Genomic DNA, 27,766 nt, shown 5'->3' with positions numbered 1-27,766 from the left:
CTGGACCCAGAATCAGTGGCAGTTACTTTATAACTGACATGTCGAGGTATAAAAGGGTATATAATCCATTCTGATTAACATATATAGAGAGACCATATATTATGAATGCAAATTCATATTTGGTAAATATATTAGTTCCTGCTTAATGCGAGGACATATTACATAGCAAACACCCTGTCAAAATGCCTCGTACCCTCCATACGATATGCACATGCCTCTGTTCAATTAATTTCCCAATGCCCACACCAAGTGTGTAGTTTTTGTGAAACATATCTTAATTGTGTGTAACGTGAGTAACATAATAATGTAACGCTCTAGGGGTCGTGATTCACATTTGCATAAAGCTGCTGTTCCGCCAGCCTATAAATAAGTTTTTTAAATTCTCTCCCCTTAATAATATCACACCGCCGACGGGTATTGGGTGCGCGTGTAGTTCGTCGGCGTGACTGCCGCGTGCAGTCCGGTGCGCCTCGCCAAAGGAGAGCGACGACATTACCCAGAAGGCACCGCGCTCTACTACAAGCTGGCTCCCTCCGCTTTGGGAGTGTTTCGCATTTAAACAAACACGGTCCTAGCCGAAGATGGCGGAGAGTTTGTAGAGGCTGAAAAAGAAAGAAAAAAAAAAACTGCTCCTACTCAATGAAAGCATCGAAGCCGGTGAGTTGTTTTTTTTTGTTTGTTTTTTCTCCTGCGATTATTTCGGTTGTTCCTTTTTCCGAGTTTTTAAAAGAAACACCGGCGGCCCCGCGCGTGTGTTTCGAAACGTGCACATTTTGTCACGGGAAGACAGTCGGTGTTGCTCCGCTTGTGAGCAGGCTGTGTGTGGGGTTTTCTTTGAGCTACGGCGGCACAACGAGCCCCGGTACCCTCCGTTTGTTATGGCATGTCTCCCCGGTGAAAGCGACCCCCCCGCCCCCCCAAAAAAAGATTAATATTCGCGTCAAGTCTCGCTTGTTATTGGGTCGGTTGCGGTGGGTTTTTTTTATTTTCTTATTATGTCGTCCCCCCCCCCCACACACACACACACTCCTCTGTATATGCTAGCTACAAAGTTTACGAGGTACAAGAGGCTCTCTCTCGGTTAGCCGTTAAATACTCATCACCGTGTTAACGGTCGTCGGTGTTTCGTAACGCAACGTGAACTTTGTAGTGTTCGTTCTCCCGCAAACAGCCCGGTGGCTCTGGTGCTGGTTTCTCTTGTTGTGTGCGTGTGCGTGTGTGTGAGAGAGACTTGCTTCACAGTTTCGGTACAAACGGGGCTGCGGGAATCTCCGGTGTTCACGGCTAACGTTAGTCACACCGCAGTAGTAGTCTGGTGTCACAATATTTTAATTGTTGTAATAATACAAAGGTTTTGTCGAGCGTCCACCGTGAACGTGGTAAACGCGGTATGTCGTACCTGCATATTGTTTTACCCTTTAAAAAAAAAAAAAAAAAAAAAAAAAGATTAATTCTCACGGCGTGTAATGGCAACACTAATGTAGTCACGTGACATGAGAGGTGCATGAAATTGTCTTCTTTTAATTTTTTTCTCTAACAAAATAAGACAAGATTTTCTTGTTGTTTTTATGTGTTTATGACGTCAACCAGCTGCAGGACACCTTGTATGCCCACTGTACAACCAAACTTCAGCGTGGCTGCTCCGGAGCATCCACAGCATCTGTTATGTGTTTGCATGGCTGTAGTAGAGATGATTGTAATGGATGGTATAAGGGCCAATCACAATATTCCCCCCCCCCCCCCCCCCCCCAAAAAAAAATGTGGTTGTTTCACCGCTGATAAATCACATTTAGGTGTGTAGGTGCGAGAGAGGGACAGACTGGCAGAGGGAGATGGATGTGTGCAGGGAGGAGGACTCGCAGGGTTCAGGTAGAGGTTTGCTTTCTCTGTGCTGAGCACTCAGTTTTGTGAGGTGGCAAAGGGGGGACCATCCTTGGAGAGCACGCGCTCGTGTGGAGGCTGAACAATGAAACTGTTGAGGTTCGAGGTGTGCTGTCGCTCTCTGTCTCGCTCTCTCTCTCTCTCTCTCTCCTCGCCCGGGGCCATCCCTGCCAATACTTGCAGGCGTTAGCGGCGCCCAATGCACATTTCCACGAGAGTTTCTGCAAATCACTTGGGTGTATGTGTCGCATCACCTGGCTGCTGTTGGGTGCCTGCTGAGTGACGTAAAACGGCAAACATCGGTTCGAGGACGATGCTGCCGGCAGAGAAGCCAACGTGTCTTTATTTTGAGTCTGGTGGAATACCATTACTCAAGCCCACGGATGTGGTGTGTGTTGTTTTTTTTGTGAGTAGTAGCACGACCACTGTGGGAACCTGTCCAATGAACTGCTTCTGCTCATATTCTTGGCAAATGGAGCCCCCTGTCCCCCATTCTCTGTCCCTTTATCTGCCACTTTCTTTCTCCCCCACACAGGGTGTCAGGCTGCGTTAACAATGAATCAATCTTTGAGGGGGATTCTTTGACTGCAGATGGGGCGAAGAAGTGACCGGGACGCATGGCTTTCGCTCTTTGTCTGTCGGCCCCCGTGCTCTCAATAATTCATTAACTTATCACTTTTTCTCATGGGACGGGGAGACGTCTCTCTCTGGTGGCAGATTCTGTGGTTGTATCAGATTACCTGATGGATGAGGATACATTTAGTGCCAACGCTGATATTTAGTTATTACTCGTAGAGGTGGTTATCATCCTGTCAACAATACAATAAAAGTGTAAAGCCCTGGAGTCTGTACGCTGAATTAGAAATCGTGTCACTCAATGAAGTTCTTCTGAATTTGGATCTGTGGTTTGAAGTTAGATGCATTTTTTTTTTAATGATTAATAAAAACTTTGAGGCACCAGTCCAATTTTTGCTGCGTGATCTTGGGTAAAGGTTGCTGCTATGTGGTTCCATGGAGTTAATTGGTGTCATCAAAGAAGGCGAGTAAGGAGAATAAGCGGAGAGAGTGCCACTCTTGGGTAACTGTCTCCAATCTGTCTTTGTCTAGCTGCATTTTTGCGTCACTGAAGTCTGAATACATGGCATTCTTTGAGCGTTTCGTCAGTCTGTGTGTCTAAAGAGAGGCAGAGAGACTGAGATAATGGGTTTCATTTTGAGTAACTGAGAATCGGTCATGTGATGGGCCTGTGCGTTAAATATATGATTAATGCCTGCGTGGGTGAGCGGTAGCTCTGAGAGGACTCTTGATGACACACCGAGTAAAGCCTGTTTGTTTCCCCTTAATTAAAACTCTGTAGTACCTTTTTTGTTCGACAGCAATACAGGTAATTGGAGTTTAGTCAAGTTGCTAGTTCTGATAACTCGTTACTGGGATTTTCCTTTTTCCATGCGTCATCAGTGTATTCCGCGTCGGTACGGGGATTCTCTGACGCGCTGCTGTGTACCATTTGCACTCGGCTCCAGGGCCGAGGTTTAAGAAAGTCTCCCCCCGCGGTCAGCTCGGGCTGTTTAAAACATCCTGCCCAGCCCCCGCCGTCTCAAGGTCACTCACGTAGGGACGGCGACCCCCGTCTTTGTGTTTGTCAAAGTGAGCCTGCCCTTGCTGGTGTGGCGCTACTCAACCTGTAGGGCTCTGAATGCCTCTTGTATGGAGCTAAATATAGAAACCGCTGCTCGACAAGACTGTCGTGTTTCCACTGCTAAAATATTTACAGCTACTTCCCCCCCAAACAAGTGAGAGTGAGAATATGAGATGAGCGCTCCCGAAGCCGGGTCGCTGTTCACTAGTCGGAGGAAGCCAGACAGCCGGCCCGCCGAGTCCAAAGTCAAGCGGTGAGGTTTGCACCCTGACTCCATTTGAAGTCCCATCTCATTCGTCCCCTCTTCAACTCTGAGGTACCCAAGTGTCGGGCTAGCTCAGCCATATGGGAGCCATGCACACTTCTGAAAGCCAAACGGGCAGCCTGAAGCAATCATTGCACCCAATTCCTCTTTATAACCAGCAAGGGTTTGGAACATTTCACTCTCTGCAGTCCTCGTTGATTGGACGAAGGCACGGGTTTATTAGGGAAGGGGGTGCCAAGAGCTTTGTCTCTCTCCTCCCCCCCCTTGCCCTTCCTCTTTAACTTCAACTCCCCCTTTAATTTTTGCTCCCCCAGCTGAAGAATGCTCGTAAAAGGGGTTCACCTGAACAAGCCAGTGGGAGGGTAGCTCCCTGGCCGAGTTTTGTTACCATTGTAAATTGTTAGCAAGACCGTGTTTGTTTGTTTTTTTACATTTATTTTTTAGGGCCCCCCTTTTTTTTATAAAAAAAAAAAAAAAAATGCTTTGGGGGAGAGACGAGGGTGAAAAAAAGTTTGGTTTGTGAGATAACTGCTACCAGATGCTCTCTCTGTCTGTTATTCAGCAGAAAGGGAGGCGGGCGAAGAGAAAAGACACACTGTTGTTTCTGTATGAACTTCTCAACTTGTTACATGGACTCTCTCCCTGTCTACAATTGTCCTGTGTGTACTCTAAATGGTTACTTTGAAACCAAAATGACACAGGGCTTTGGCCTCAATCTCTGAAAAGTGCACAGGTTTCCCAAAGCTTTGTAACATCGAGGGGCTCGGTGCTCTCGTCCCCTGTAATTTCGCACCGTAAGATGGTCGGTTGCGTTCACCCCCTTTTTTTGGGGGGGGGGTTTACGTCGTCTTCCTCCCCCTCTGTGCATCGCCGGGATGAAACGGTTCGATGTTGGATTCATGTGGCAGTGAGGTGTGGTTTCTTGGGAGGCAGCTGTGGCTGGCATGGCGCTGCAGTTTGCAAGTTGTAAGGGGAGACGTGCGCGAGCAGCGGGGACCGAAGTCGGGGCGCAGCGTGGAGCTCACCTGCAATTTAAAAAAATGCCTTTCATTAAACAAAAGTACCACAAATGGCAGTGAGCGTGCAGGCGTCCTGCTCGCAGCACCGAGGTCGACAGCATTTTTTTTTGGATTTTTTCCACATGCGAATTCTCCTTTTTTTATTGCAGCCTTAAGTTCAATGAAAAGTCAAGTTGTGAATGGCGGACCTCCACACCATCGTTAAAGGCTCCAGACTTACTACGGCATTTCAACAGTGGCCGGGCATGTGTCAGATAATTTATTACCATCTTGTTTCTTTTTATAACATTTCTTTCTTAATTGGACAGTTTTTTTTTCTTCTTTTTTTCCCTCTCTTTTTTTTCGGCTCTTGGGTAAAGTGGAAAATGTTCCTCTTCCCTTCACCGCCTGCTGACTTCACCCCTTGTGTATGCGGCTTGTCGAACCCTCCAGTCAAAAAAAAGGTGGTGGCCTCCTTACATTGCCACATCGCATCAGGCTTTGCACCGTTGCAATACTTCGTATACCAAAACAAAAGTCACAAAAGTTGGCCATTACTAGTCCGAGAACCAGTATTCTGTACGGAGGTAGGCTCTACTTTTTGGCAAAAGGTCCCCATGTTTCCATGGGGCTCATTTCTTGTGGCACTCGTATATGCTCATCTAATTGCTCCACTGGAACGAGTGACTCTACACGACTGCGCTATGACTTAATGGGAGAAGTGGAGGCCCCTGATGCCACCCAGTTCCACGGGGCCACACTCGAAATGGGATTAAACCGAATTTAGAGGACTTTTGTGAGTTTTGACGCAAATACAGTCAAGTGAAGATCAAAGCGGTCGTTTTTTTAAATTTAAGCCTATCCTCAAAATATGAACTTTTAAATAAGATCCAATGCATGTTTCAAGTTGCAGTCAGATTTATGAGATGCTGTGTTGTTGGTACAGGTTGAGCAGTGCAGCCTACACGCTGTACTAACTTCATAGGTAGGCACGGTGATGCACAATCAACGGCAAGGGGGTCCACACGAGTTGTAAAATGTGCCGTATTCCCCCACGTCCTGCGGAAAGGATCGTTTACATGTTTTTTTGTGTGTTCAGTGTAATGGAATGATGTACAGTATGTATACAGCTACTCTGGGGAGAGTGTGTTCGCGCTTCCACAGCAAGGCTACGAGCAACATGTGCCGACACGTTACCGTTAAGCTTTAAGACCAGTTCTGAGTTCTTCTTCTGACTGAGAGAGGCTGCACACTTTTGTCCTGTAATCACTGTAATCAAGATAATATTTTTCCTTCACAATTAAACCGTGATCAGGTCCAGCATTAATGCTTTCTGTGTACTCCGTGTTCAAGTTCAGTTTCACAACTTATACACGCAATAGGCTAAATAATAGCGATAGTTATTGTCCGTCATTTCATTATTCAGCCTCCTGAACACACCAGTAACAGAACATAACACACCATGAGCTGCAATATGGTGTTAAGCGGTAATGCAGCGTTATCGAAGACTCTTTAAGCAGAAACCACTAGAAAAAGCTGACCGACTTTAACGCCCAAGAACAACGAGGAAGGAGTTTCCTGGTGGGAACGTTGCTGCTGCTGCTTTACTCCAAATAAATTAAACTTAAATGAGGCTTTATGAAGAGCTAGCAAGGATCCCAGCAGCTGGGAGCCGTTTAGCTTTGCGACCGCGTGAGGTGCCAACATCAGTTTGGCAAGATTCTTCACTTTAAAACAAAAAAAAAGAATAAAAAGGTCGGCCTTCGAACAAGTACGGTATCCGTTTTTGATTTGACAAAAGTTGAGTCCAATTCAAGGCTCCTACCATGAAGACGCCTGTGTTTTCTTTTGGCGTGACGGTTTGAAAGCCCCTCTGCAGCGTCTCATTTGGAACGTGGGGCTGCGAGAACATTGAACTTTGGGGGGTGGGGGGAGTTTTTTGTTGTTGTTGTCTGTGGCTGAAAACCAAGAAAGAGGTTTGAAGCAAAGAGCAGCGTGTGTCTGCTTCGGTCGCCGTGAGTCGTCCTCTGCCCGCCGCCTTCAGAACGAGAGACTTGATTAGCAGTGCTGGCTTAATCACTCAGCAGATGGTAACAGAGTGCAGTGTCACAGGACGAAAACAAACCCACTGTTAGATTATAGCTCAGCGTGTGTGTGTGTGTGTGTGTGTGTGTTTGTGTGTGTGTGTGTATGTGTCCTGTCGGACAGAGCAACTCTTGACTTGATTCCTAAATGGATTGCTGCATGTTTTTGTACAAGCCCAGCAGTGCTCCTTTTTCTTTCTTTCTTTCTTTTTATTATTATTAAAGTCTACTGACTTGTGAGTCAGACTGTAAAATGATCCTTGTGATTCTCCCGATTTTTTTTATTATTTTTTTTTAAGGGTAAATTCTGTAATTCCCGATTAGTCGTTTGTCAAAACGGGAGATAAAAGAAAGCAAGCATTGATAGTTTTCTAGCAAAGCATTGGCTGGGAGGACTGGAGGATTAAAGCCCCCCCTCCCCCGCCCCTCTGCCCCCAGTTCCGCTCCTGCTCTGGAATCTTTTTCACCTAGGCTCTGTCAACACATGAAACTGGCCAGTTGAAAGAAAGGAAAAGGAGTAGTAAAGGGAACATTTTGAAGGGATGGGGGGGGGGGCGGTTTGCAGTTGTGAAACTGGCGTCAGACCTTCTTTTGAGAGGAATTCTTTGCAGGGGTCAGAGTTCAGGCGCTGCAGCGTGGCGCTGTGATTGGCTGAGGAGAGGTGAAATGAAAACCACAGTAAACTTTTGACCCCGGCGCAGGAGCTGTGGAGGAACGCCCAGCCCCAGCTCTGGCGTGGTGGAACAGAGCCCGCTCTCTTCCTGTGTTTACTCCACCAATCCAACAGGGACGGTGGGGGGGAGGAGGAGGGGGAGGAGGGGGGAGCACAGAGGGGGAGGAGAGAAAGGCATGCAAGAGGGAGGAAGGAAGGGAAGCGAGAAAATCGTCAGAGCCTGGCTGTGGTCTGAAAATGAATATCTGCAACGGCACAGTTGAAACGTGAACGCAAACACGCACTGCTCCTGAAAAGAAAAGGTAAAACCACCTTAATAAACAACAACAACAACATTACATAATGGTGGACAAATCATGTAGCCTCACACTGAATTATGTGAGGCTACATGAGATTTCTCTTTACGCCGTCCATCACGTGCACGCGCGTGTGTTATCAGACTGGCCAGTGTGGCGGCCGATCAGGCTCTGGCTCTCCAGATAAAAGGCTGCGTAGCTATTGATTGATGAACTCATTTCCATAATATTAGCCTTGCGTGATGGCAGCCGCCTGCTGGGATGTCTCTCCTGGATTTGGCCGCCAGCCTCGGCCTCGTCGTCGCACTTCTCACTCCGAGACGAGCTTAAAGAAAACCAAGAGGTTGTCAGAGTTGGTGCGGTGCCCGTGTGGTCCTTTTTGTCCGCATTAATGATGGATAGTTGTAGGAGATGCATGCGGGACACAATCTCTCTCACAGACACAGACACACACACATACACACACACACACACGCACACACACAGTGGAATCTGCCATCTCTTTGTTTCCACCTTCATTTATTTCCCCTGGTTTTTCTACTTGATGCAGTTTGTGTGAGAAAAAAATGTGGAGATGCACACACAGCCTGTGTGTGTGTGTGTGTATGGGTTGGGGATGTTTGGGTATGTTTTTTTTCTTCTTCAGTCACGAGAAACGAGTCGCAGTGTTTAATTGATTCGTAATCAACCCCCACATTTTGTTTTCATCGACGGAGGTCGTGTGTGTGTGTGTGTGTGACTTGGAACGAGTTGTGGAAACTTTTTTTATAGCGCATAGCAGACCGCGTTTGTGTTCGTCGCCTATTTTAGGCCCTGATTGGTCAATCGGATTGAGCCTCGAAGGCTCCCTGAAACACTGAGGCTTCTTTCTGACGCTCGTCCGAAATGCTCCTCCAATAAGCTTCCAGTCTGCTCTCCCGACTCCTCGTCCTCTTCGCTCACATCTGCGTCACCGCCATGGGTTTTGAAAGGTGTGCTTTATTCCAGTGTGAACCCCCCCCCCCCCCTCTCTGTGGGAATTTTAATCTCTAAATCAGTCAAACTTGTTGATGCTTTTTCATTTGGAAAAACGTATCCGAGAGAGTGAATGCGGTCGGAAATTGTATTCATTTGGATTTGTTTTATTCATTTATTTTTTTGCAACACGGACATGGTTTGAATGGCTCATCGCATTTAAAAGTTAAATTTAAAACATCTTCTTCTACCAGACACACTGCAGATAAACAAGTATTTATCCGAACAATTTACAATTTTTTTTTTATCCACACTTGTCGTGCACACATGCTCGACATGTGTCCTCCTCGCCCCGAACTCACAGTGTGTGGTGACACATTAAACCCTACGGGGCTCCAGTTTAATGGCACTGGCCCACATTTGATTAAAATCATGTGTAATGTTGGCAGGAAAACTGCAAAAAAAAAAAACAAGAGTGCATTTGTGTCTATGAAAAGTAGTTCCTCTGGAAGTGATCTTCCCTCAAAAAATTTAAGGGGGAATCCCCAAAACTTCGAGATGATAGATTGCTGAAAACAAGTGAAATGTGGTTCTGAATTATACAAACCAAGAGCAGCAATGTCGCCCATGGTTCCCTGGATTTGTCCTGCGATCTAGCAGTAAAATAACATTTAAATATAGAGGTTCCAGCGTGGAGCGCCCAGCATTGAAAGTTCCAAGACGCGTTCCTAAATTATCTTCTCATTAAAAAATGGAAAGTTAAGTTTATAAAATTGCATTCATTGCAAGCAGAACTAATTAAGGATCTTTTAAAAAGTGCCAAGAGGGTATTTTTTTATTTTTTATTTCACTGACATTACTTCCAGTCTTGACCTTTTTTTTTCTTCTTCTAAAACCATTTAAATGATATTCACTTTTTCAAGGTGGCGTTCATTCACTCAATGGAAGTTCATTGTGGGAGCACCTTTTTATTTTTTATTGGTGGTAATGACGATTTGATTTCCTCCTCCTTTATTCCTTGATGAGGCCCATTGGAGCGGAGTACATATCAGTCGTGTATATCTCACCATAAAGGCATAAAGACATAAAAAAAGAGTATTTATTAATTAGCCTTTGCTTAACCCCTTCCCCTGAATATGTATGGTTGTTTCCCCAGAATCTATTTAATGCCTTTCAGGGAGCGCAGCGGTGCAAGGAACATATTTAAGCGTAAAGGCCCCTTTCACAATACGCCACGTCCTCATAAATCCATCATGAACACGTGATTGGCTAATTAGGTATTTCAACAGGTGGGTTGTAATAGACGACACGCGTCCTATACGTCAAACCCGTTCCAAAGGCAGCCCGTCGTCCTGCAATTTGGACCCAGAGCACATTGTTTAAATTTACTACACAATGTGTTTCTCTGGAAGGGAGGGGTTTTTTAAGTATGCAGTATAATATAGACGAAAACGATAAACAATCATTTTTAATTTGTATAATTTTATTCAGCGCCGTAGTCCGAGAGGGGGAAGAGTGGTCGTCCCTCAACCATAAGGTACCCCGGTTCGATTCCCGCCCGCCCCATAGTGGCATGTCGAAGTGTCCTTGAGCAAGACCCTTAATGAGTAAGGATGGGTCAAAGGCAGAGATCCCCACTGTGGGATCAATAACGTGTACATTAAATTACATTTTAAAACAAAAACATGGCTTCCTAGTTACCCAGGAGTCAGTCTTGAACAAAGTGTGTGTGTGTGTGTGTGTGTGTGTGTGTGTGTGTGTGTGTGTGTGTGTGTGTGTGTGTGTGTGTGTGTGTGTGTGTGTGTGTGTGTGTGTGTGTGTGTGTGTGTGTGTGTGTGTGTGTGTGTGTGTGTGTGTGTGTGTGTGTGTGTGTGTGTGTGTGTGTGTGTGTGTGTGGTGTGTGTGTGTGTGTGTGTGTGTGTGTGTGTGTGTGTGTGTGTGTGTGTGTGTGTGTGTGTGTGTGTGTGTGTGTGTGTGTGTGTGTGTGTGTGTGTGTGTGTGTGTGTGTGTGTGTGTGTGTGTGTGTGTGTGTGTGTGTGTGTGTGTGTGTGTGTGTGTGTGTGTGTGTGTGTGTGTGTGTGTGTGTGTGTGTGTGTGTGTGTGTGTGTGTGTGTGTGTGTGTGTGTGTGTGTGTGTGTGTGTGTGTGTGTGTGTGTGTGTGTGTGTGAGAGAGAGAGAGAGAGAGAGAGTGTGAGAACTCCAGTTGCTCTTCATCCAGTAGCTGGTTTAATGCTCAGCAGGAGGAGGAGAAGCTCTTTGAAGCAAAACAGGAAGTAATTCGGCCCTCTTGTTTCTTTTTTACTCTTGATGTCCCAAACTGGACACCTTTTGTTGCTTTATTACCGTCTGTGTGTTTGAGTACAGGAAAGTAATGGGTGTAAATGCCATGAGAAAAAGACAAGCTCAGAAGAATATATTTTGCTGTCTTTCCACATCCCCTGGGCTGTTTAACCACACACACACACAGTTCTAATACAGACTTGGGCTCATGTGCTTTTCGGGGGTCTGTAACTGTATCTTTGTGTTGGGTGGGCCTCTGTTTATTGTTGGGCCTGCCACTCATTGTCTCAGGGAGCTCCGATTGCAGGCTTTATTTCAGGCCGAGCAGGAATTTCCTCCTCACTATTCTGGTCCCATTCTGGCCTTTAGCCCCGTGCATCGCAATAATGCTCTTTTTATAACACTGACTGAAGTGCTTTGATACAACAGACTGCATTTAATTAGCAGCATATCTGTAAGAGAAGAGGCATTTTTGCAGTGCGCATCTACAAGGGTGTTCCTTGAAGGCACACGGGAGAAGAAGAAATAAATAAATACGAGTGTAAGATCTTACCCACTCAATCAGGGGACAGAAAGCCCCATGTCTTTGGAGATGATACCTTTTTATTTACTCCGTATGAGTGCAGCAGTGCGCAATACTGTCGCCGATGAACCCCAAAACCCACCGCCGGGATGGAAAAGCAATAGCCAACTCTGCGGCGACAGTCTTTCCGACAGTCCTTGAACACATCGCGTGTGACGGAACGCTTCCATCATAAAAAGCAACCATTAAACTAAGCTCAAAATTGTGCCGATTCATCGAAAACAGTTTATCCTACATGTCTCATTTTCAAATTTAGCCCCAAATGAACTATTTAGTCTTAACACAGAAAACAGAAGATTCTGGGTCCTTTTGTAGTACAAGAGATTGCGTGTATAAACGAGATAAAGTATATCTTTTTAAATTAGCAATTTAATTGATCTTCTGCAGTATTCTTGCCCCCGCTGCTGTAAACCCTTCAGAGCAGAGCCCCCCCCCCCCCCCCCCTCAATGATAGTCTCCATGCTTTTTAAAATCTGACTTGATTAACAATAACAACCCGTGACTTGAGGTCTTATCCATGCAGTCAACATGCGCCTCACTGTTTTGCACCAATTTACTGTGGCTTTTATATTTGTGATCCTTTGCAGTCCGACTTGTTGTTGTTGTTGTTTTCATAGGCACTCTTATTACAAAGCAGTAAATGATATATTCTAGCAGTAAAGGAGTTTGGCCGAGGATCTGCTTCGATGTGCGACCAGCAGATCTACATTTCTTCTAATGGATGCACGGCCCATTTATGTCTGTGCCTGTGTTGCCTCTCTTCTCCCCTCCCCCTCCCTGCTCTCCCTGCCTCCTCCCCCTCTTTATTCTACCCAATCTGCCCCTCCTCCCCCTCCTGCTGCTGCTGCTGCTGCTGCTGCCATATTCATACCAGTGCTCATATCTTCTGGTCTGAATTACATTTCAGTGTGCTGCTGACAGACATCTGAGGGATTAACAAAGTTGAACAGTCGCAGTTCGAACGAGAGTCGAGGGTCCAACTACAACAACGAAAATGAATCCTCAGAATTATTCATGCGTCGCTCTCCAGCTCTCTATATTTATTTCAGTGAATTGTTTTGTTGTTCGGAAAAGAGTCGACTCGGAATTATTAAACTGTGTTTGGACAGCTGACAGAAAGGGAACGCTTTTCTCTCTTTCTCTGTGCTAAATTATTCAGCTGCAGCATTAGCTCAGTAGCAGCCCTGCGTTTAGGACTGATGTGATCAGTGGTCTGTGGTGGAGGATCACACACACGCACACACACACACACACACACACACGCACACACACACTCTCTGTGGGCATGGTAGGTTGCAGGCTTGCAACTACTAGCTGTGTGTGGCCGTGGCGACTGTGAGTTGTGACTCAAGAATAAACCTGATTGGAAACATCATAATATTAGGATTTTCTTTTTTTTCAGGAGTAGAAATATTTACAAAATCTATCTTTTGTTTTATGTTTTAAAACTGTAATTGTCGTTTTAATACGTCCTTGTAGAACACCAGCTGTTGACTGATTATTTGTTTGTTTTTTTGGGTGAATCTTAAGAGTCACATGCTTTTCGGTATTGTGAAGACTTTGTTTTTAGAGCAGTGTGATTATTATTAGATTTGATGAAGGAAAGGACATCTGCTTATCTTTGGCAGTAGGATGATGGTGCTAAAGGTCACTGGTTTTGGGAGCAGTTTGTACCCAAACACTGACGGTCAGGCCCTCCCAGTTTAGTGACATTATTTATTTAAACTGTGTTCACTTTGTTACAGTTAAAAATGTGTCAACACTTGCTGCGCCGTACTAAAGTCAACCTTTTTTTTAAAGCTAATTTGCATCTGTAGTCCCAAGACACGCTACACGCATCATCATAGCAGATCTCTTGAAGTGAAAATGATGCATGGAATAAAATCCTAACAAAGTAATTATTGATGAGTACGATATTGTAACTTTGAATAGGCGTCAGCTCGAGAGGGATTCCTCTCTGTTGCCCCCAATGTGAGCTTATCCATGAGATGAGAAAACCCCAGAGGGTCTTCTTCACTGTGGCTGTGAATAGGATTGCACTAAAGTATTGATGGTTATGAAGGTTTTGACATGACTGGTCACTAGCACGTGTGTCGTGTTGGGTATACAAGCACAAAAAGGTGACTCGGCTTCCTGGTTTCCATAAACGATGACGCGGCAACAACTGCGTGCACCGCGAGGGAAGCTGTGTCGTCGAGCAGAGTTTAAATGTAGTTTTCTGACCTTTTTTAAAAAAGCTTTTGCACGTCCTGTGATGGCCAGCAGTGTTCAGGTGCGAGTGGGAACCGGGACCAACGGGGTCCCCGCCTGATAAGCAGAACATGTAAATAGGGTGGATGAGTGGCCACATTTCCAGGAAAGGGAAGTGATGACGCAGTGGCGCGGTCTGAGGGGAGGACGCAAACAGGATGCTATCTTCTGTGACTTCCTCTGCAATTTTAGAAATCTGTTGTTGGTTTTTTATCTCTTCCCCCCCCCCCATGAATTTCTGTGAAAGAAAAAAAACATATAAAAGGGCTCATGCTACTTTTCACAGGCAGCGGTGCCGTTATAGACCCTGAATGGAGCTTGTCTGGGGCTTGTACTGTGCGAGGTGAGCATGTGGGAGATGTAGAAAAACAAACACACACACACACACACACACACTCCAGGTGGACAATCTGGTTCAGACCATTTTATTTTTAACTGAGCTGTCGTATTGCTGGCGTCGGCAGCTGCCGTTTGTGCGCCCGGTGCTTTTGTGCAGCACACCTCGTCCCCGTGCAGGTTTCACACTGTCAAACGGAGCTGATTCAGGTCAGTGGCACGCTGCCAGGCCTGTTGAGACTCAGCTGTGGTTTTTGGTGGGCTGCTGCTCAATCTCTCACTCTGCTGTGGAAGTGCTGCGTGTGTCAGTTCTCAGATTTCCGTCGTGCCAAACTTTTAGAACGTGCAAAATGTCAACACGGGTGAACTAATGAGCCGTTCGGCTATGAAATGTTTTTTGAGACGGCTGCTGTTTCGGTGAAGTTGCATGTCGCAAAAAAGACATGGAAGGTTTTGAACATTGTTTTCCCACATGCATAGCGGCCCAAGTAGAGACCGTGCCGCTATGCATTGCCCGTCCTCGGATGTGAGGCTGACCGAGGGCTGATGTCATCTTTCTCCACTGCTGCAGAGGTGAGCCTTAGGACAGAAACCACGAAGGAAGGAAGGAAGGAAGGAAGGGAGGAAGGGAGGGAGGGAGGGAGGGAGGGAGGGAGGAAGAGAGGAAGAGAGGAAGAGAGGAAGAGAGGAAGAAAGGCGAAAGGCGAAAGGGAGTGAGAGTCACTGCCGGAGCGGGACGGGCAGATTTAGGATGCGCGCTGAAAGGCAGGCAGACCGACGAGAAGCATGCGATGCAGATTTATGGCACAGAGACTTGTGGCCGTCTGAGACTGGGTGCGCTCCTCCTGTCGGAGTGGTGGCGGTGGGTGGCGGGGCTGCGTGTCCCAGCATGCAGTGGCGGAGCAGAGGTTGCGTAACGGCTCCCATCCATTCTATAGTTTTCCACTGTGTGTGTGTGTGTGTGTGTGTGTGTTTCTGTTTCTGTTTCTGGGTGGAGATAGGAAAGAGCAATGACCTTAGAGGCCGGCTTCAGAGGTTTCCTCTCAGGTGAACTCTGAGGGGGTCAGACACGGGGCAATGCCAGAGCAAGAAAACAAGGGCAGGGTCCACAGCCCAGTGCTGCTACACCCAGGGAGGGGAGGGGAAAGCAGGGAGGGGTTGTCTTAGGATGGGAGGGCGGGGGGGGGCCGGCGGTTAAAAGCTATTGAAAGAAAGAACGGATGTAGCCTAGTATGGAGAATGCGGAAGAGGGATAATTTTTTACTAGACCCTGAAAAGCAATGCGGAGCCTCGTCTGGATTGTCTGCGGGCTCCACAAGCCCGAGCAGTGTGTATTTATTATTCCCCCCCCCCCCCCCCCCCCTCTCTCCAGTGCTGTCCCAAGCAGTGAGACAAAGAGGCAGGCTAGTGAACATGTGCCTTGCTGGGACAGTAGCTCCACACACAGACTGTGCCACGACATGCCTGCACATGCACGCACACTGGGAAACGGTTCGTATGCACCGAGTGTGTACGTGTGCTGCTGCTAGCGGAGTGGTATGGTTCCAGCGGGCAGGCTGGCTGAACGCAGGATGACCCGTCTCCCCCGAGGCTCCACATCACTACATCATCATCAGACGCTCCGTGCAGTGGAACAGATGAGGTTTCACTCCCATCGAGCACTAAGCAGGAACCGAGGCTGCTTCACTAACTGGATAGTCCACCCTCATAAATCTGTGTGAATACACAATCTACTCTTCCCCTGGAAGAATCACTTCCCTTATAACCTCAATAGCGTAACGGTTTGGGGGGGGGGATTTATTATTTATTTATTTGCCCCGTCTCAATAACTTGACACTAAGCTTTTATGGTTTTGGTATTTGGCGTGAACTTTTCATAAAAGATCAACAGCTGAGGGCAATTTCCAATCCACAACTTATCCTTTGATTAGATTGGAGCACAAACACATGAGCATCTCTCGGTTCATTCCCTCTGACCATGCTGTGTGTGTGTGTGTGTTTACATGTATATGTGATGTGCAGCTTTGTGCTTTCAGGTGCTGATATGCGCTGAAGATGAGTGGCGTAGGAGACAACTTGTTGGAGCCGCTGTGCGCCGACCGCAAGCGTAAACTGTCCACCTGCGACACACCGGGCTTAGGGTGAGTGCTGTGACTTCTGTTGAGTGTTCATCATATCGCAGTCCACTTTGTCTGCTGCTGTTTTTGGTGTGAATGTCAACATCTGCATGCTTTCCCCCTCACCACCTCCCCTCCATGGTTCACATGTGTGTCTGCTGCTAGCAAAGCATCTGAACCAAGGCCGTACGGGCATGGGGAGGTGAGGTTGTCATAGGAACATATCTAATTCCCCCTTGGTGCCCCGGCAGGTGTGACAAGCGTCGGAGGGAACAGGAGAGCAAGTACATCGAGGAGCTGGCCGAGCTCATCTCGGCGAACCTCTCCAACATCGACAGCTTCAACGTCAAGCCTGACAAATGTGCCATCCTCAAGGAGACCGTGAGGCAGATCAGACAGATCAAAGAGCAAGGTACTGCCACTCTGCAGAGTGCACCCCCGCACTCCTGGTCATGAACAAAGCCACATATCATTATTATTATTATTATTATTATTATTATTCATCTTATTGTTGTTACTATTATTGCTCTGGTCGTGTTTGTGTTTGGGTTTTTGTTAAACGGTGAATTGGACTCTTGTGAAGCGCCGTGCTGCAGGACGAGCGGCGCCAGTGACAGAGTGGTGTGTTTGGTTCATGGCCAGGCTGCTTCGCACTGACAGCCACTTTGGCTGTTTGTGATGCTGGGGGTAAACGAACACCAGTAATCGAGACCAGTCCTTGGTGGTCGCTGCTCAAGGCTGTCAGTGACTATCTGTTAGAGCCAGACTGAGCTTCTCTCTGGGAGACGAATAACACTGGTGACTCAGAAATCAGACCTTTTATCGCTCCTACTCTTTGCTCATCTGCCAATTGATTTGCAGATTTGACACGATTGGATACTGCTCCACCTGTTTTCAGCTCGGGTTGAGAGTAGATCTGTGAGGTTAAGTGGGTAAGGAAGAGAAAGAGAGCAATCATATTGGAATCTACCCACGGGGTCACAGCTGGCTACTGCTGGCCCTGGTGTTATGCAGCTAGGTTGCCATAGTTACAGGATGGGAATGATGGAGGGCCTCTGTTTTTTTTTCTTCTTCTTCTTTTTCCTCTGTCTGTTGTCTTTTTCTTTTCTTTTTTTTATAACACATCTTTTTCCACCCCCTGTCTACACATCTTTGCTCTTTGCAATCAGTTCCCCCTCTGTCTCATTTCTTATGTCAATCACTGCTTCACTCCACTCCAACAGCTAGTTTGGTTAGAAATTATATTAAATCCAGTGTCATATCTTTTTGTCATCTTGCTCAGTGTCTCGCGCCACAGATGGTTCCGCTATATCAGTGGTATCTAACAAAGCCTCTGACACATGCTGATTTTAAAAATAGAAAGGCATGCTAGTCATTCATCTGTGACTCATGCTGCCACCTGCTGGCCTGGAACAAATACATGTTTCCTAGTATTAGGGAATCGGCTCCCATAGCTAACTGGACATCACATTCTGACCAACAGTGTGATGAGGAAACAAAAAAGGAAAAAAAACTCTTTTGTGCACACAAAATGAAGGTCTTCTGAACAGCAGCTGTTGTACCCGAGTTACCAACTAGCGCATAAAACAATCCAAAGACATGGAAAGCCTTTTTGTAAAGTGACAATTCTCTTCATCAGGAGTGTGATGTGCTTCCTCTGTCCTCAGGAAAGAGCTCTTGCAGTGATGACGATGTCCAGAAGGCGGACGTGTCTTCCACCGGTCAAGGGGTCATTGACAAGGACCATCTGGGACCACTGCTCCTTCAGGTCAGCTTGGGGACAATCGTTGTGGTGAACCACGCGTATTAGCTACCCTTCCTTATGCTGGACCAGTGCTCCCCTGTCATTGCTCACTTGTAGTTGGTAGAAATGTCTAAGAAGGGCAAACAGTAAACCAAATATGGTAAATATGATGTTATTTTCATTGATACTTTGTCTATCGTTCAACACTTTTGTGTGGCCCTGCTGTCTTCAGGCATTGGACGGCTTTCTGTTTGTGGTTAACCGAGAGGGCAGCATCGTCTTTGTGTCGGACAACGTGACGCAGTACCTGCAGTACAAGCAGGAAGAGCTCATCAACACCAGTGTGTACAACATCATCCATGACGAGGACCGGGAGGAGTTCCACAAGAACCTACCCAAGTCTAACGGTGAGTCATGGGTCTAAATGCGTGGGTGCAAACGGCTTCAAGATCACACATACTGAGACGTACTCTCAAACACAGTCAATCTCTCTGACACACACACACACACACACACACACACTCACACTGTTGTGTGACTGAACTTATGTTCACTTGTTTCCTATTTCTCTTCATAGCACCAAATGGAGCATCGTGGGGTGGAGAGGCACCCCGACAGAAGAGCCACACCTTCAACTGTCGAATGCTGGTGAACTTCGGTCATGGGTTGTCAGAAGAGAGGCCGGGGGGCCGGCGCTATGAGACCATGCAGTGTTTTGCCCTCACTCAGCCCCGGGCCATGATTGAGGAGGGAGAAGGTAAAAGTCTTGGCTGTAGCGATGCTTTCTACCGCATTTATTGGCCAATGTGTGCTTAAATGTTTCAAATAATGCCATAAGCACAAGATGTTCCATGTCCAGTTTGTTCCCCCGGCATCGTCAAACGCTGCGTTGTCTCTTTCCATTTCCTTTTAGATTTGCAGTCGTGTATGATCTGTGTGGCGCGACGCATCATTGCAGTAGAGAGGACGGAGCGGTTTAGCACGCGCCATGAACTGTCTGGTAAGTTTCCACTGCGTTGTATCTAATTAATGCAAGTACATTCCCACCGTGTGTTCATTTTTGTCGAAAATCTACACAAAGATTCAAATTCCCCACTTTGCTTAATATGACAACGTGACCTTTCAGTGTCATTCTAGATATTGAGAGCCGTGCACCGTAGATTCTTAATTCCCTTCGGCTCACACACTGCATCTAAAGTTCACTAGCCATCACACTTTGTGTAATCCCAAATGGTGCGTCTTCTGTTGCAGGTAAGCTGATTGGAATTGAGCAGGAAACCTCTCTGAGCACCACGATGCGTCCAGGCTGGGAGGACCTGGTGAGGCGCTGCATGCAGATGTTCCTCCATCGAAGTGAGGGACAACCGTGGTCCTACAAACGGCACTACCAAGACGGTGTGTGTGTGTGACTCTCAACCTCCCTCGTCGCTTCGACAAAAGGAACTAGTATCTGCTACATTAGCAGGTGTCTGCCAGCGCCAGAGGCTCAAAGCATCAATGAGTCGTCTCTAGTGCAACAGGAAACGTTACCGCATTCCTAAGACGGATTTAAAATGTGGGGTGGCAGGAAGAAAACACAATATTTTAAATCTCTAAACTTAAAGTGTAGTACTTGTGTAACTCCTGTGTAATGTACGAGTCTCTGGTTTGGAGTTTTGTTCCGCACCTTTTTTTTTTTTTTTTCTTTCTTACTAGACAGCAGCCTCTGATCCACTTTGTCAAACTGTAATTGCTGTGCTGATTCAGTGGGCTTCACATTAACTGCTTTCAGACAGCAGTCACTGGAGGCTACATGTTTTGATTTGTTACCGTCATTAGCGACTATAGGTTGCGCAACAGCTCGTACGGTGCCGTTGTGTTGCGTGAAAAAAAAAAACATGTCTGACAGTTCCCAGCGCTGTTCCCATACTGGGACAGCGGATTATAAGCGTCTTTTTTTAAAATGTTATGCACGCTTTTTAATTCTATTTTTTAATGCTCTAGCTTTCCATAATGGCCACGCGGAGACGCCACTCTACCGCTTCTCACTGTGCGACGGCACCCCAGTCACCGCCCAGACCAGAAGCGACCTCTGCAGAAATCCCAGCACCAATGAACCGCACTCTTTCCTCTCCACACACTTGCTACAAAGGTGCAACAGGAATGACTTCTCTTAAATTGGGTGATTTTTCTCATTGTGTTGCATGCGCTTAAACTTTGTTCTGTTTTCATTTTATTTGTAGAGAGCAGAATAGTTACCGTGGAAACCAGGGTGGAGGTATGAGGCCTCAAAACATAGGTGTGAACAACCCCAACCAACCGGCGAACATGGGCCCAGGAGGGGGCATGAACAGGGGCTACGGCGTGGCCGAGCAGGGCAACATGCCGCAAAGAGGAGTGCCTCCGTACACCGGGGGCAACCGCATGAATCCCATGAGCCAGATGAGCCCCATGCATCAGATGAATCAAATGAACTCCATGCATCAGATGAACAACATGGGTCAAATGAATCCCATGAATCAAATGAGTTCCATGCATCCAATGAGCTCCTCGATGAACCAGATGGGGCCCATGAATCAGATGGGCCATCATGGCATGCAGCAACAACAACAACAGCAACAACAACAGCAGCAGCAGCAGCACCAACATCAGCAGATGGGTCAGTTCCATGGAGGTGGAGGTGGACCTGGCGGTGGAGCGTATGGGATGGGAATGACCAGCCCCCCACAGGCCAGTCCAGGCATGAATGGCCCCCCACACAACGTCATGGGTTCACCCAGAGTCCGAGGCAGCCCCAAGATGGGTGCCAGCCCCTTCTCTCCCGGAGGTATGACCCGAACATTTTTCTAGAACTATTAGTTCTGTAGAAAATCACAACTTCCTAAATCCCACATTTTGTAACTCTCGTGTTACGACAGTGGATAGATGACACGTATCTGTTTGTCTTTTGCAGGTATGAACTCTCCCATGAGCTCCAGTCACCCTGGTAACTCTGGAGGAGGGACCACCTTCTCCAGCAGCTCCTTGAATGCCCTCCAAGCCATTAGTGAGGGAGTGGGCAATCCGATGCCCTCCCCGCTCACCTCTCCTCCCCCTCACAAGCCTGACAGCTCCCCGAGCATCAACTCCACCAACCATGCAGCAGGGGGACCCTGTAAGCCAAGCCTCCCAGTCTACTCTGACTCCAAGAGCCCAGGCAGCTCCCTGGGAGCTGGAGGAGAGCAGCAGTCTCAGCAGAACCCTCACACCCCCACCAGCGAGAGCCCTCCTGACAAGCCAGACAGCCAGGCCAGCAGAGAGGCGGGTCCGGCCGGGGGAGAATCGAACCGACGGGCCCCTGACGCAAAGTCCCACAAGAAGCTTATGCAGCTCCTCATCTCCCCAACCGATGAGCTGGTGCCATCTAATCACACGCAGGGCTCCGGGCCCGGCTCCACGCCCGAGGCTAAAGACGGAACCGCCGGGGTCACCAGCCCCTCCTCAACAGGAGTGTCCTCCTCTACGGGCGGGAATCACGGCGCTGTGTCTTCCTCAGGCGCCACAGGACATTTAACAAATCAGTCGCTGCAGGAGAAGCACAAGATCCTCCACAAGCTTCTGCAGAACGGCAACACTCCCGACGAGGTGGCTCGCATCACAGCCGAGGCCACCGGGAAGAGCAGCCTGGATTCAGGGGCGCCGGAGCCTGGGCCTGCAGCCGCCGGAGGGGTCAGGGGATCGGAATCAAAGCAGGAGCAGCACAGCCCGAAGAAGGAGAAGCCCCACGCCCTCCTTCACTACCTCCTCAATAAGGACGACTCTAAGGAAGGCGGTGATATCAAGCCAAAGCAGGAGGAGCTGGAGGGGAGAGGAGCTCAGGGTACAGGGGTCACCAGCTCTGACCCCCACTGCATGGATGGGAAGGTCAAGTTGGAGCCGTCGGACGAGGTAAAGCTTTAGCCTAGAATAAACGTTTGTTAGCTGTAGTTTGAAACGCCCACTGGAACATCGTTTGTCTGATCATTTGTGTCTCGATGGTTCAGGCGGAAACCCTGGAGACCATTCTGGGTGTCCCGAGGAACAACCCTGGCTTCTACCCTGAACCAGACTCCAGAGCAGGGAAGGAAGGGGGCAACAAACAGGCAAATGTGCCCGACAGTTTACACGGTAAGTCAGTCTATTGGAGTGTCGTGATCAAATCTGGCTTACTGTGGAAAAACACAGGGGAGTATGCATTTCAGCCTTGATTGACACAGATTGTTATGTCAAGTCTCGCATGAGGTGTTGCAGGGTTGATGATTCTTGGTCTGAGAACCTAAATGTTTGAGCGTGTGTAATCCAACGTTGTTGGTATTGTGTGTGTGTTTCAGATGGGGAGAGAGGCCCCATGCCTCCAGCGCAGCGCGCCGCCTATCAAAGAGCCTTGTCCGTGGACGCCAAGCCCATCGGTGGAGAGGGAGCAGTAGGAGGAGGGCTGGCCGGGAGACGGAATGTCCCCTGTCCCACGTTGGTCAAACAAGAGAAGATGGATGCTCCGATTCGACCGGGGCCCGTTCCCAACGGCTTTCCCGGGGGCATGGGTGTGTGTCCACCACGGGGCAACCCAACAAGTAACTTAAACACTTATTTCTTGGCGTGCCCACGACAGCCTGGCTGTACTTCCCAGAGAGTAGACAGCGTGGGGGATATTTGTTCCTTTTCATCTTGTAGCTAAACCCACCATATTTTTGAACGTACAGAAGCTCGGGTGCTAAACTCACGGCTGAAAACACTCAATGTTCACGGCGTTTGTGTTGATCAGGAGGAATGGGCAGAGGAATGGGAATGCCTCAGCGGCCTCCCATGTCAGCGCCAGGGGACTGGGGGATGCCGCGGTCCGGCGGCAGCCCCGTGGCCGGACCAGGACACCCTGGCATGGGTCGCGCCGGTCCAATGGGAGGACCCATGATCAACCGGTCCCACAGCGTACCCGGGAAAACCAGGTCCATGCTGCAGCAGCAGCTCATGGATATGGGTACGTCTCATGTGGGGTGTGATGAGTAATGCAATTGTCTGAATTGCAGTACTTTTCTGGGAATTGACTGCTGGATAATTTGACTCATTGTTCATACACAACCCTTTTTCATCTCTGCAGGTACCAATGAAGCCAATATGGGTATGAGCCCGTTCGGTGGACATGGGCACCCACCTCAGTCCCCGTCCTGGCCAGACTCTGCTATGGGACTGGACAGGCCAAAGACCAACACAAAAAGGTAAACCTTCCGCACTGGTCCCAACGCCATTCCTCTGAATGTTTGCCAACTTAGTCTTTAAAGGGAGAGTTTGGATGTTTGAGTATGGTTGTCCCTAAACTAAACCCACAAGCTGGTGTTAATGGTGTTTGTGATAATTTTCCCTTTTCATTCATTTGTCACGTTAGGGACCAGTTTGGGCACCCCCTGGAGGAGCTGCTGGGGCCCCGGGTCAACAGCGAGGGCCCGAGTGACGAACGAGCACTTCTCGACCAGCTGGACTCTCTGCTCAATACCACGGATGTCATTGCTCTGCAGGAGATAGACCGAGCCCTAGGCATCCCTGAAATAGTAGGCCAGGTATAGCACTCACTACAGTAGACATAATATATTGCATATACTCATTTTGTAGAGAAAATAGTAACACATTATCAGCCCAAATTCACTTCCCTAACCCTAAAAGTAATTCCAATTCATGCAGAAAGTGTTAAAGGAATTTTAATGTAAAATAGGAATTCATAAATGCGATTTGTTTACACAAAAGGAACAGGTTGCTGCTGTCTGGATTTTTAAGTGTACATTGAGTTGAAGACGACTGTGTATTGTTCTCCCTGCTGTTCTAATTAGACGACTGCGTTTGATGTGATTTGTATGTGGGGTCCTAATCCACAACTTAATGTTGCAGTAAAAGTGTTTAAGTTCCAGATGTTTTTTTACTGTCAGTAGTTTAATTAAATAGCTACTTTCATCCAGCTTTATGTGGGGTATTGCAGTAAAGTTTACTTGTCCAAACTAGCGTGACATGGAGCTTCTCTGTATCCTAGAACCATAGACCCGAAGGCCACCAGCAGGGCCCGGATCGAGGCCCGGGGCGGTGCCCACCATCGGAACCTTTCCCGGGGCCAGACTCCTCCTTAGGCATGGACCAAAAACCCATGTATAACCAAGGTTACCCCGGGCCCCCAGGGCCCGCCTCTCGGGGCATGCAGCCGGGTTATGGTAGCAACGCGATGCCAGGCCAGTCTCCTGGAGGCTTCAACCCCATGATGAATCAAGTGGGCCAGACGGGGAGCTTCCCTGGCATGGGGGGCATGGGCAACCCCCGCGCAAACATGATGCGACCTCGCATGATGACTGCCACCAAGCCTCTCCGACTGCAGCTGCAGCAGAGACTGCAAGGACAACAGGTGATCCCACAGACCCACACGGCCGTCCTGTTGTATCAAAGATTGAGCCGCTCGGCATATTTAACTCTTCATCTCGTCTCACAGTTTATGAACCAGACCCGACAAGGCTTGAAGATGGAACATGCCCCGGGAGGAAACCCCGCAATGCATTCAGGCATGCAGCCCGGCATGCAAGCTGGAATGCAGCCCGGCATGCAAGCTGGCATGCAAGCTGGAATGCAGTCAGGCATGCAGTCCGGCATGCAGCCTGGCATGCAGCCCGGCATGCAAGCTGGAATGCAGCCAGGCATGCAGTCCGCCATGCAGTCCGGGATGCAGCCTGGCATGCAAGCTGGCATGCAGCCCGGAATGCAAGCTGGTCAGGTACGTGATCAGCACCTCCTCACATCTAATGTAGTGTGCATTTGCCTTTTAGCAATGTCTGCCAGGTCATCATTTGTAGAATTGCAGTCAACATGTTGATGTTTGTCTGCAGCCTGGTTTCCTGAACGCCCAGATGATGGCTCAGCGCAGCAGGGAGATGATGACCATGCAGATGAGAAGGCAGCGGATGATGATGCTGATGCAACAGCAGCAGGGGCAAGGCCAGGGGCAAGGCCAGGGGGCAACGAGAGGCTTCAGCCCGCCTCCAAATGTCACCGCACCAGGAGGCATGGAAGGCGCCATCGGGGGCGCCCCCATGAACCAGCCTGGACAGCAGGGATTCAACTATGGTGAGAGGGCTGAGACGGAGCTGTGTGTCATTTCCTCCTCGATATTCAAGTTTCACACTGGTGGTGACTCTCTGTTCTCTTGTTGTTGTTGTTGTTGTTGCAGCAGGGGTGAACCCGCAGGGGGACCCATCATTCATGGCTCCAGGAAGCAGTCCCCCAGCAAACATGATGCAAGGACGTATGGGGGGGCCTCCACAGACCACCATAATGCCAGGGATGCAGGGCAATCCCCAGGGAGGGCCAATGTATCAGTCAGGAGACATGAAAGGCTGGCCACAGGGCGGCATGCCCCGCAGCAAGTATGTCGCTTCCTGAAACCAAATAATTTAGTCACTTATTATTAAAGTGCTTCTAGTTCAGCATGACCATTTTAGCACAATGCTCAAAAAATTGCTTCCTTGTGCGACAATACAGTCAATTAATTTTTCTGGTTTTCCAGCACATACCCCCAGCAACAGTTTCCCCAGCATGGCAACCAAGGTCAGTTTGGACCCATGATGATGAACAACTCCATGGGTGGACCCGGGCCAGTCAGCGGGGCACCCGTTGCAGGTCAGATGGGCCAAATGCCAGGCCAGAGGCAGGGCCAGATGCAGGGCCAGATGCAGGGCCAGATGCAGGGCCAGATGCAGGGCCAAATGCAGGGCCAGATGCAGGGCCAGATGCAGGGCCAGATGCAACGCCAGACAGGCATGAACCCCATGGGAATGGGCAGAATGCCAATGGGACCTGATCAGGTAATGCACTGTCACAGGGCCGGCTGATGTTTTTTAAACACAGTTGAGATATTATGGGCATGGAAAGGGAAATGTTGGTTTTTCAACCCCATCTCACTCTCTTTTCTTTTTTTTTTCCTCTCCGCAGAAGTATTGCTGAGGACCTGTGGCTGTTGAGAGAATCTGGAGCCTTTCAGCTCTGGCGGAGTGGTCTGAGCCATCAGCAGAGCTGGACCTCCACACACACACACACACACACACACACATACACAGTAGGGGTCCTCCAGCATTAAACGTGACGCAGGAGACTCTGCACAACACACGGCTCATCCTGGAGGAGGCGGGCTCACACACACCGTACCCCGGTTAAGGTGACGCACGTGTGTGGGTGAGCGTGAACGACCTGGAGCTCGCCGCGGAACCGGACTATGGTACCAACCAGCTGCACTTTACCTGGAAGCTTCTGTGTAGAACAAAAAAGATCGATGCAATATTTCTTCATCATTACAGCCTTACTAGAGATTCAATGCCTTCACAACGATGGGTTTCTTTTTTCCTTTTTTTTAATTTCCCTTTGGATGCGCCTCATTCTTGAAGTCGTCGGAAGCTATAAGCACAGTTATTAACTATGTTATGCAGATCGGAGCAATAACTCTCGCCTCTATGCTTTTTAGGCTGTAACTGAGCGCCATGACACCTGTTATAAGCAAACAAATGGTACTGCAGTATTAGATGTCTCAAATGTCCTCTGTGAATATGAATTGTAAATATTCTACAAAATATATCAAACATGCTTTTTAAAGGCCCATTATTGCACAAAGTATGAGACCTGGTTGTATTTTTGTGTCCCATAGGTCAATGTTGAGTTGGTTGATTTTTGTTTTTATTTTATTTTTCAATGATTTTATTTTTTTCTTTCTTCAAATTCTCCTTGCAAATGTCGCAGGCGTGTTTTGGGGGTTTCTTTCCCTCGTTTGTCTTTTTTCTTTTTTTTTCGAATGCTGTATTTTCCCAGTTTTTCCCCCGAAAACAGTCGCGACGAGTATCTGATGAGCTTTCAGGTTTCTGAGCTTTCAGGTTTACAGGAAGTGAATTCTGTCTGGACGTGAAGCGACGTGGTCTTCGTTGGGCCCTCTGAGCCGTACGGTGGGTTTGGTCTGCAGTCCAGTGAAGACGGGACCTCTGCAAAGCCCGGGCCTTGCAGAGGTCCTGCCCCCCCCCCCCCCCCACAGCTCTGTCTGTCTGCTGAGTGTATTTTTAATTCACAGCATTTTCTTTTGACTGTTCTGAATCTACCTTTTTTTCAACATGCGCAATCCAAAGATATTTTTCCACATCTCTGTATAGTTTCTGGTGTACATTTGTAATGATATGTGTTCTTGTTAGTCTGATGGTAAATGGGTACATATCAAAGATCTTTTTAAAGCATTTGATGGGTTTTGTACTGCGAGTGTGAGGAACATGGGGGGGGGGGGTCGTTCCACAGGGGGCGGGGCTATCGGTGCGAAGAGGACCGGAAACTCAACCCAACGGCGGAACGTTTTTACATCGAGGAGAAAGAAATTAAGTTGAAATCGCAGCATGTTTTTGCTGTGAAAGAGAAATACCAATTGAATGATATCCACTTCAAGACATATCAATATCTATCTGTCAGGAAGCATCTTTTATGTCCCGCTTTTGTTACTTCAGGAGAAAAAAAAGAACTTTGTAGAGTTTGAATGAAGTGAAAAAAAACAAAGAGGCAAGATATCATTTGGTTTGTTTTGAGGTAAAATAAGCTGTCATTTTACAGGATGTATATTACAGATTTTGTCTGTTGTTGATATTGATGTAAATACAAATTTCTATTTAAACACCCTTGA

General features: G+C 47.9%; 1 protein-coding gene across 3 annotated transcripts; it reads left to right on the top strand.

Annotated features, from left to right (window-relative positions):
• The first annotated feature begins 520 nt into the window (after positions 1 to 520).
• On the top strand, positions 521 to 27,766 carry LOC117730618 (nuclear receptor coactivator 3-like). 3 transcript variants are annotated; one of them, XM_034532443.1, is made up of 22 exons: positions 522 to 657; positions 16,275 to 16,379; positions 16,607 to 16,767; positions 18,023 to 18,123; positions 18,332 to 18,506; positions 18,677 to 18,856; positions 19,013 to 19,099; positions 19,351 to 19,494; positions 20,083 to 20,230; positions 20,322 to 20,905; positions 21,032 to 22,005; positions 22,101 to 22,224; positions 22,428 to 22,667; positions 22,859 to 23,071; positions 23,192 to 23,309; positions 23,477 to 23,648; positions 24,113 to 24,475; positions 24,560 to 24,838; positions 24,951 to 25,188; positions 25,292 to 25,487; positions 25,628 to 25,925; positions 26,053 to 27,766. In XM_034532443.1, the coding sequence occupies exons 2-22, from the start codon at positions 16,294 to 16,296 to the stop codon at positions 26,062 to 26,064; spliced, it is 4,893 nt and encodes a 1,630-aa protein (XP_034388334.1). In that variant the 5' UTR covers positions 522 to 657; positions 16,275 to 16,293; the 3' UTR covers positions 26,065 to 27,766. The 3 variants fall into 3 exon arrangements, with proteins under 3 accessions (XP_034388333.1, XP_034388334.1, XP_034388332.1); XM_034532442.1 differs by having other exon boundaries at positions 521 to 657; positions 25,295 to 25,487; positions 25,628 to 27,766; XM_034532441.1 differs by having other exon boundaries at positions 25,628 to 27,766.

This window comes from Cyclopterus lumpus, chromosome 5 (assembly GCF_009769545.1).
Source record: "Cyclopterus lumpus isolate fCycLum1 chromosome 5, fCycLum1.pri, whole genome shotgun sequence".
In the NCBI taxonomy this organism is placed as follows: domain Eukaryota; kingdom Metazoa; phylum Chordata; class Actinopteri; order Perciformes; family Cyclopteridae; genus Cyclopterus; species Cyclopterus lumpus.
This window is presented reverse-complemented; position numbering and strand designations above follow the sequence as displayed.

What these genes read in the sequence shown, in the direction of transcription:
- LOC117730618 (XM_034532441.1), top strand. Translation starts at nt 16,294, where the DNA reads ATGAGTGGCGTAGGAGACAACTTGTTGGAGCCGCTGTGCGCCGACCGC. An exon ending in TGCGACACACCGGGCTTAGG is followed by an intron (nt 16,380 to 16,606) that starts GTGAGTGCTGTG and finishes GTGCCCCGGCAG; the next exon opens with GTGTGACAAGCGTCGGAGGG. An exon ending in CAGCCCCTTCTCTCCCGGAG is followed by an intron (nt 20,906 to 21,031) that starts GTATGACCCGAA and finishes TGTCTTTTGCAG; the next exon opens with GTATGAACTCTCCCATGAGC.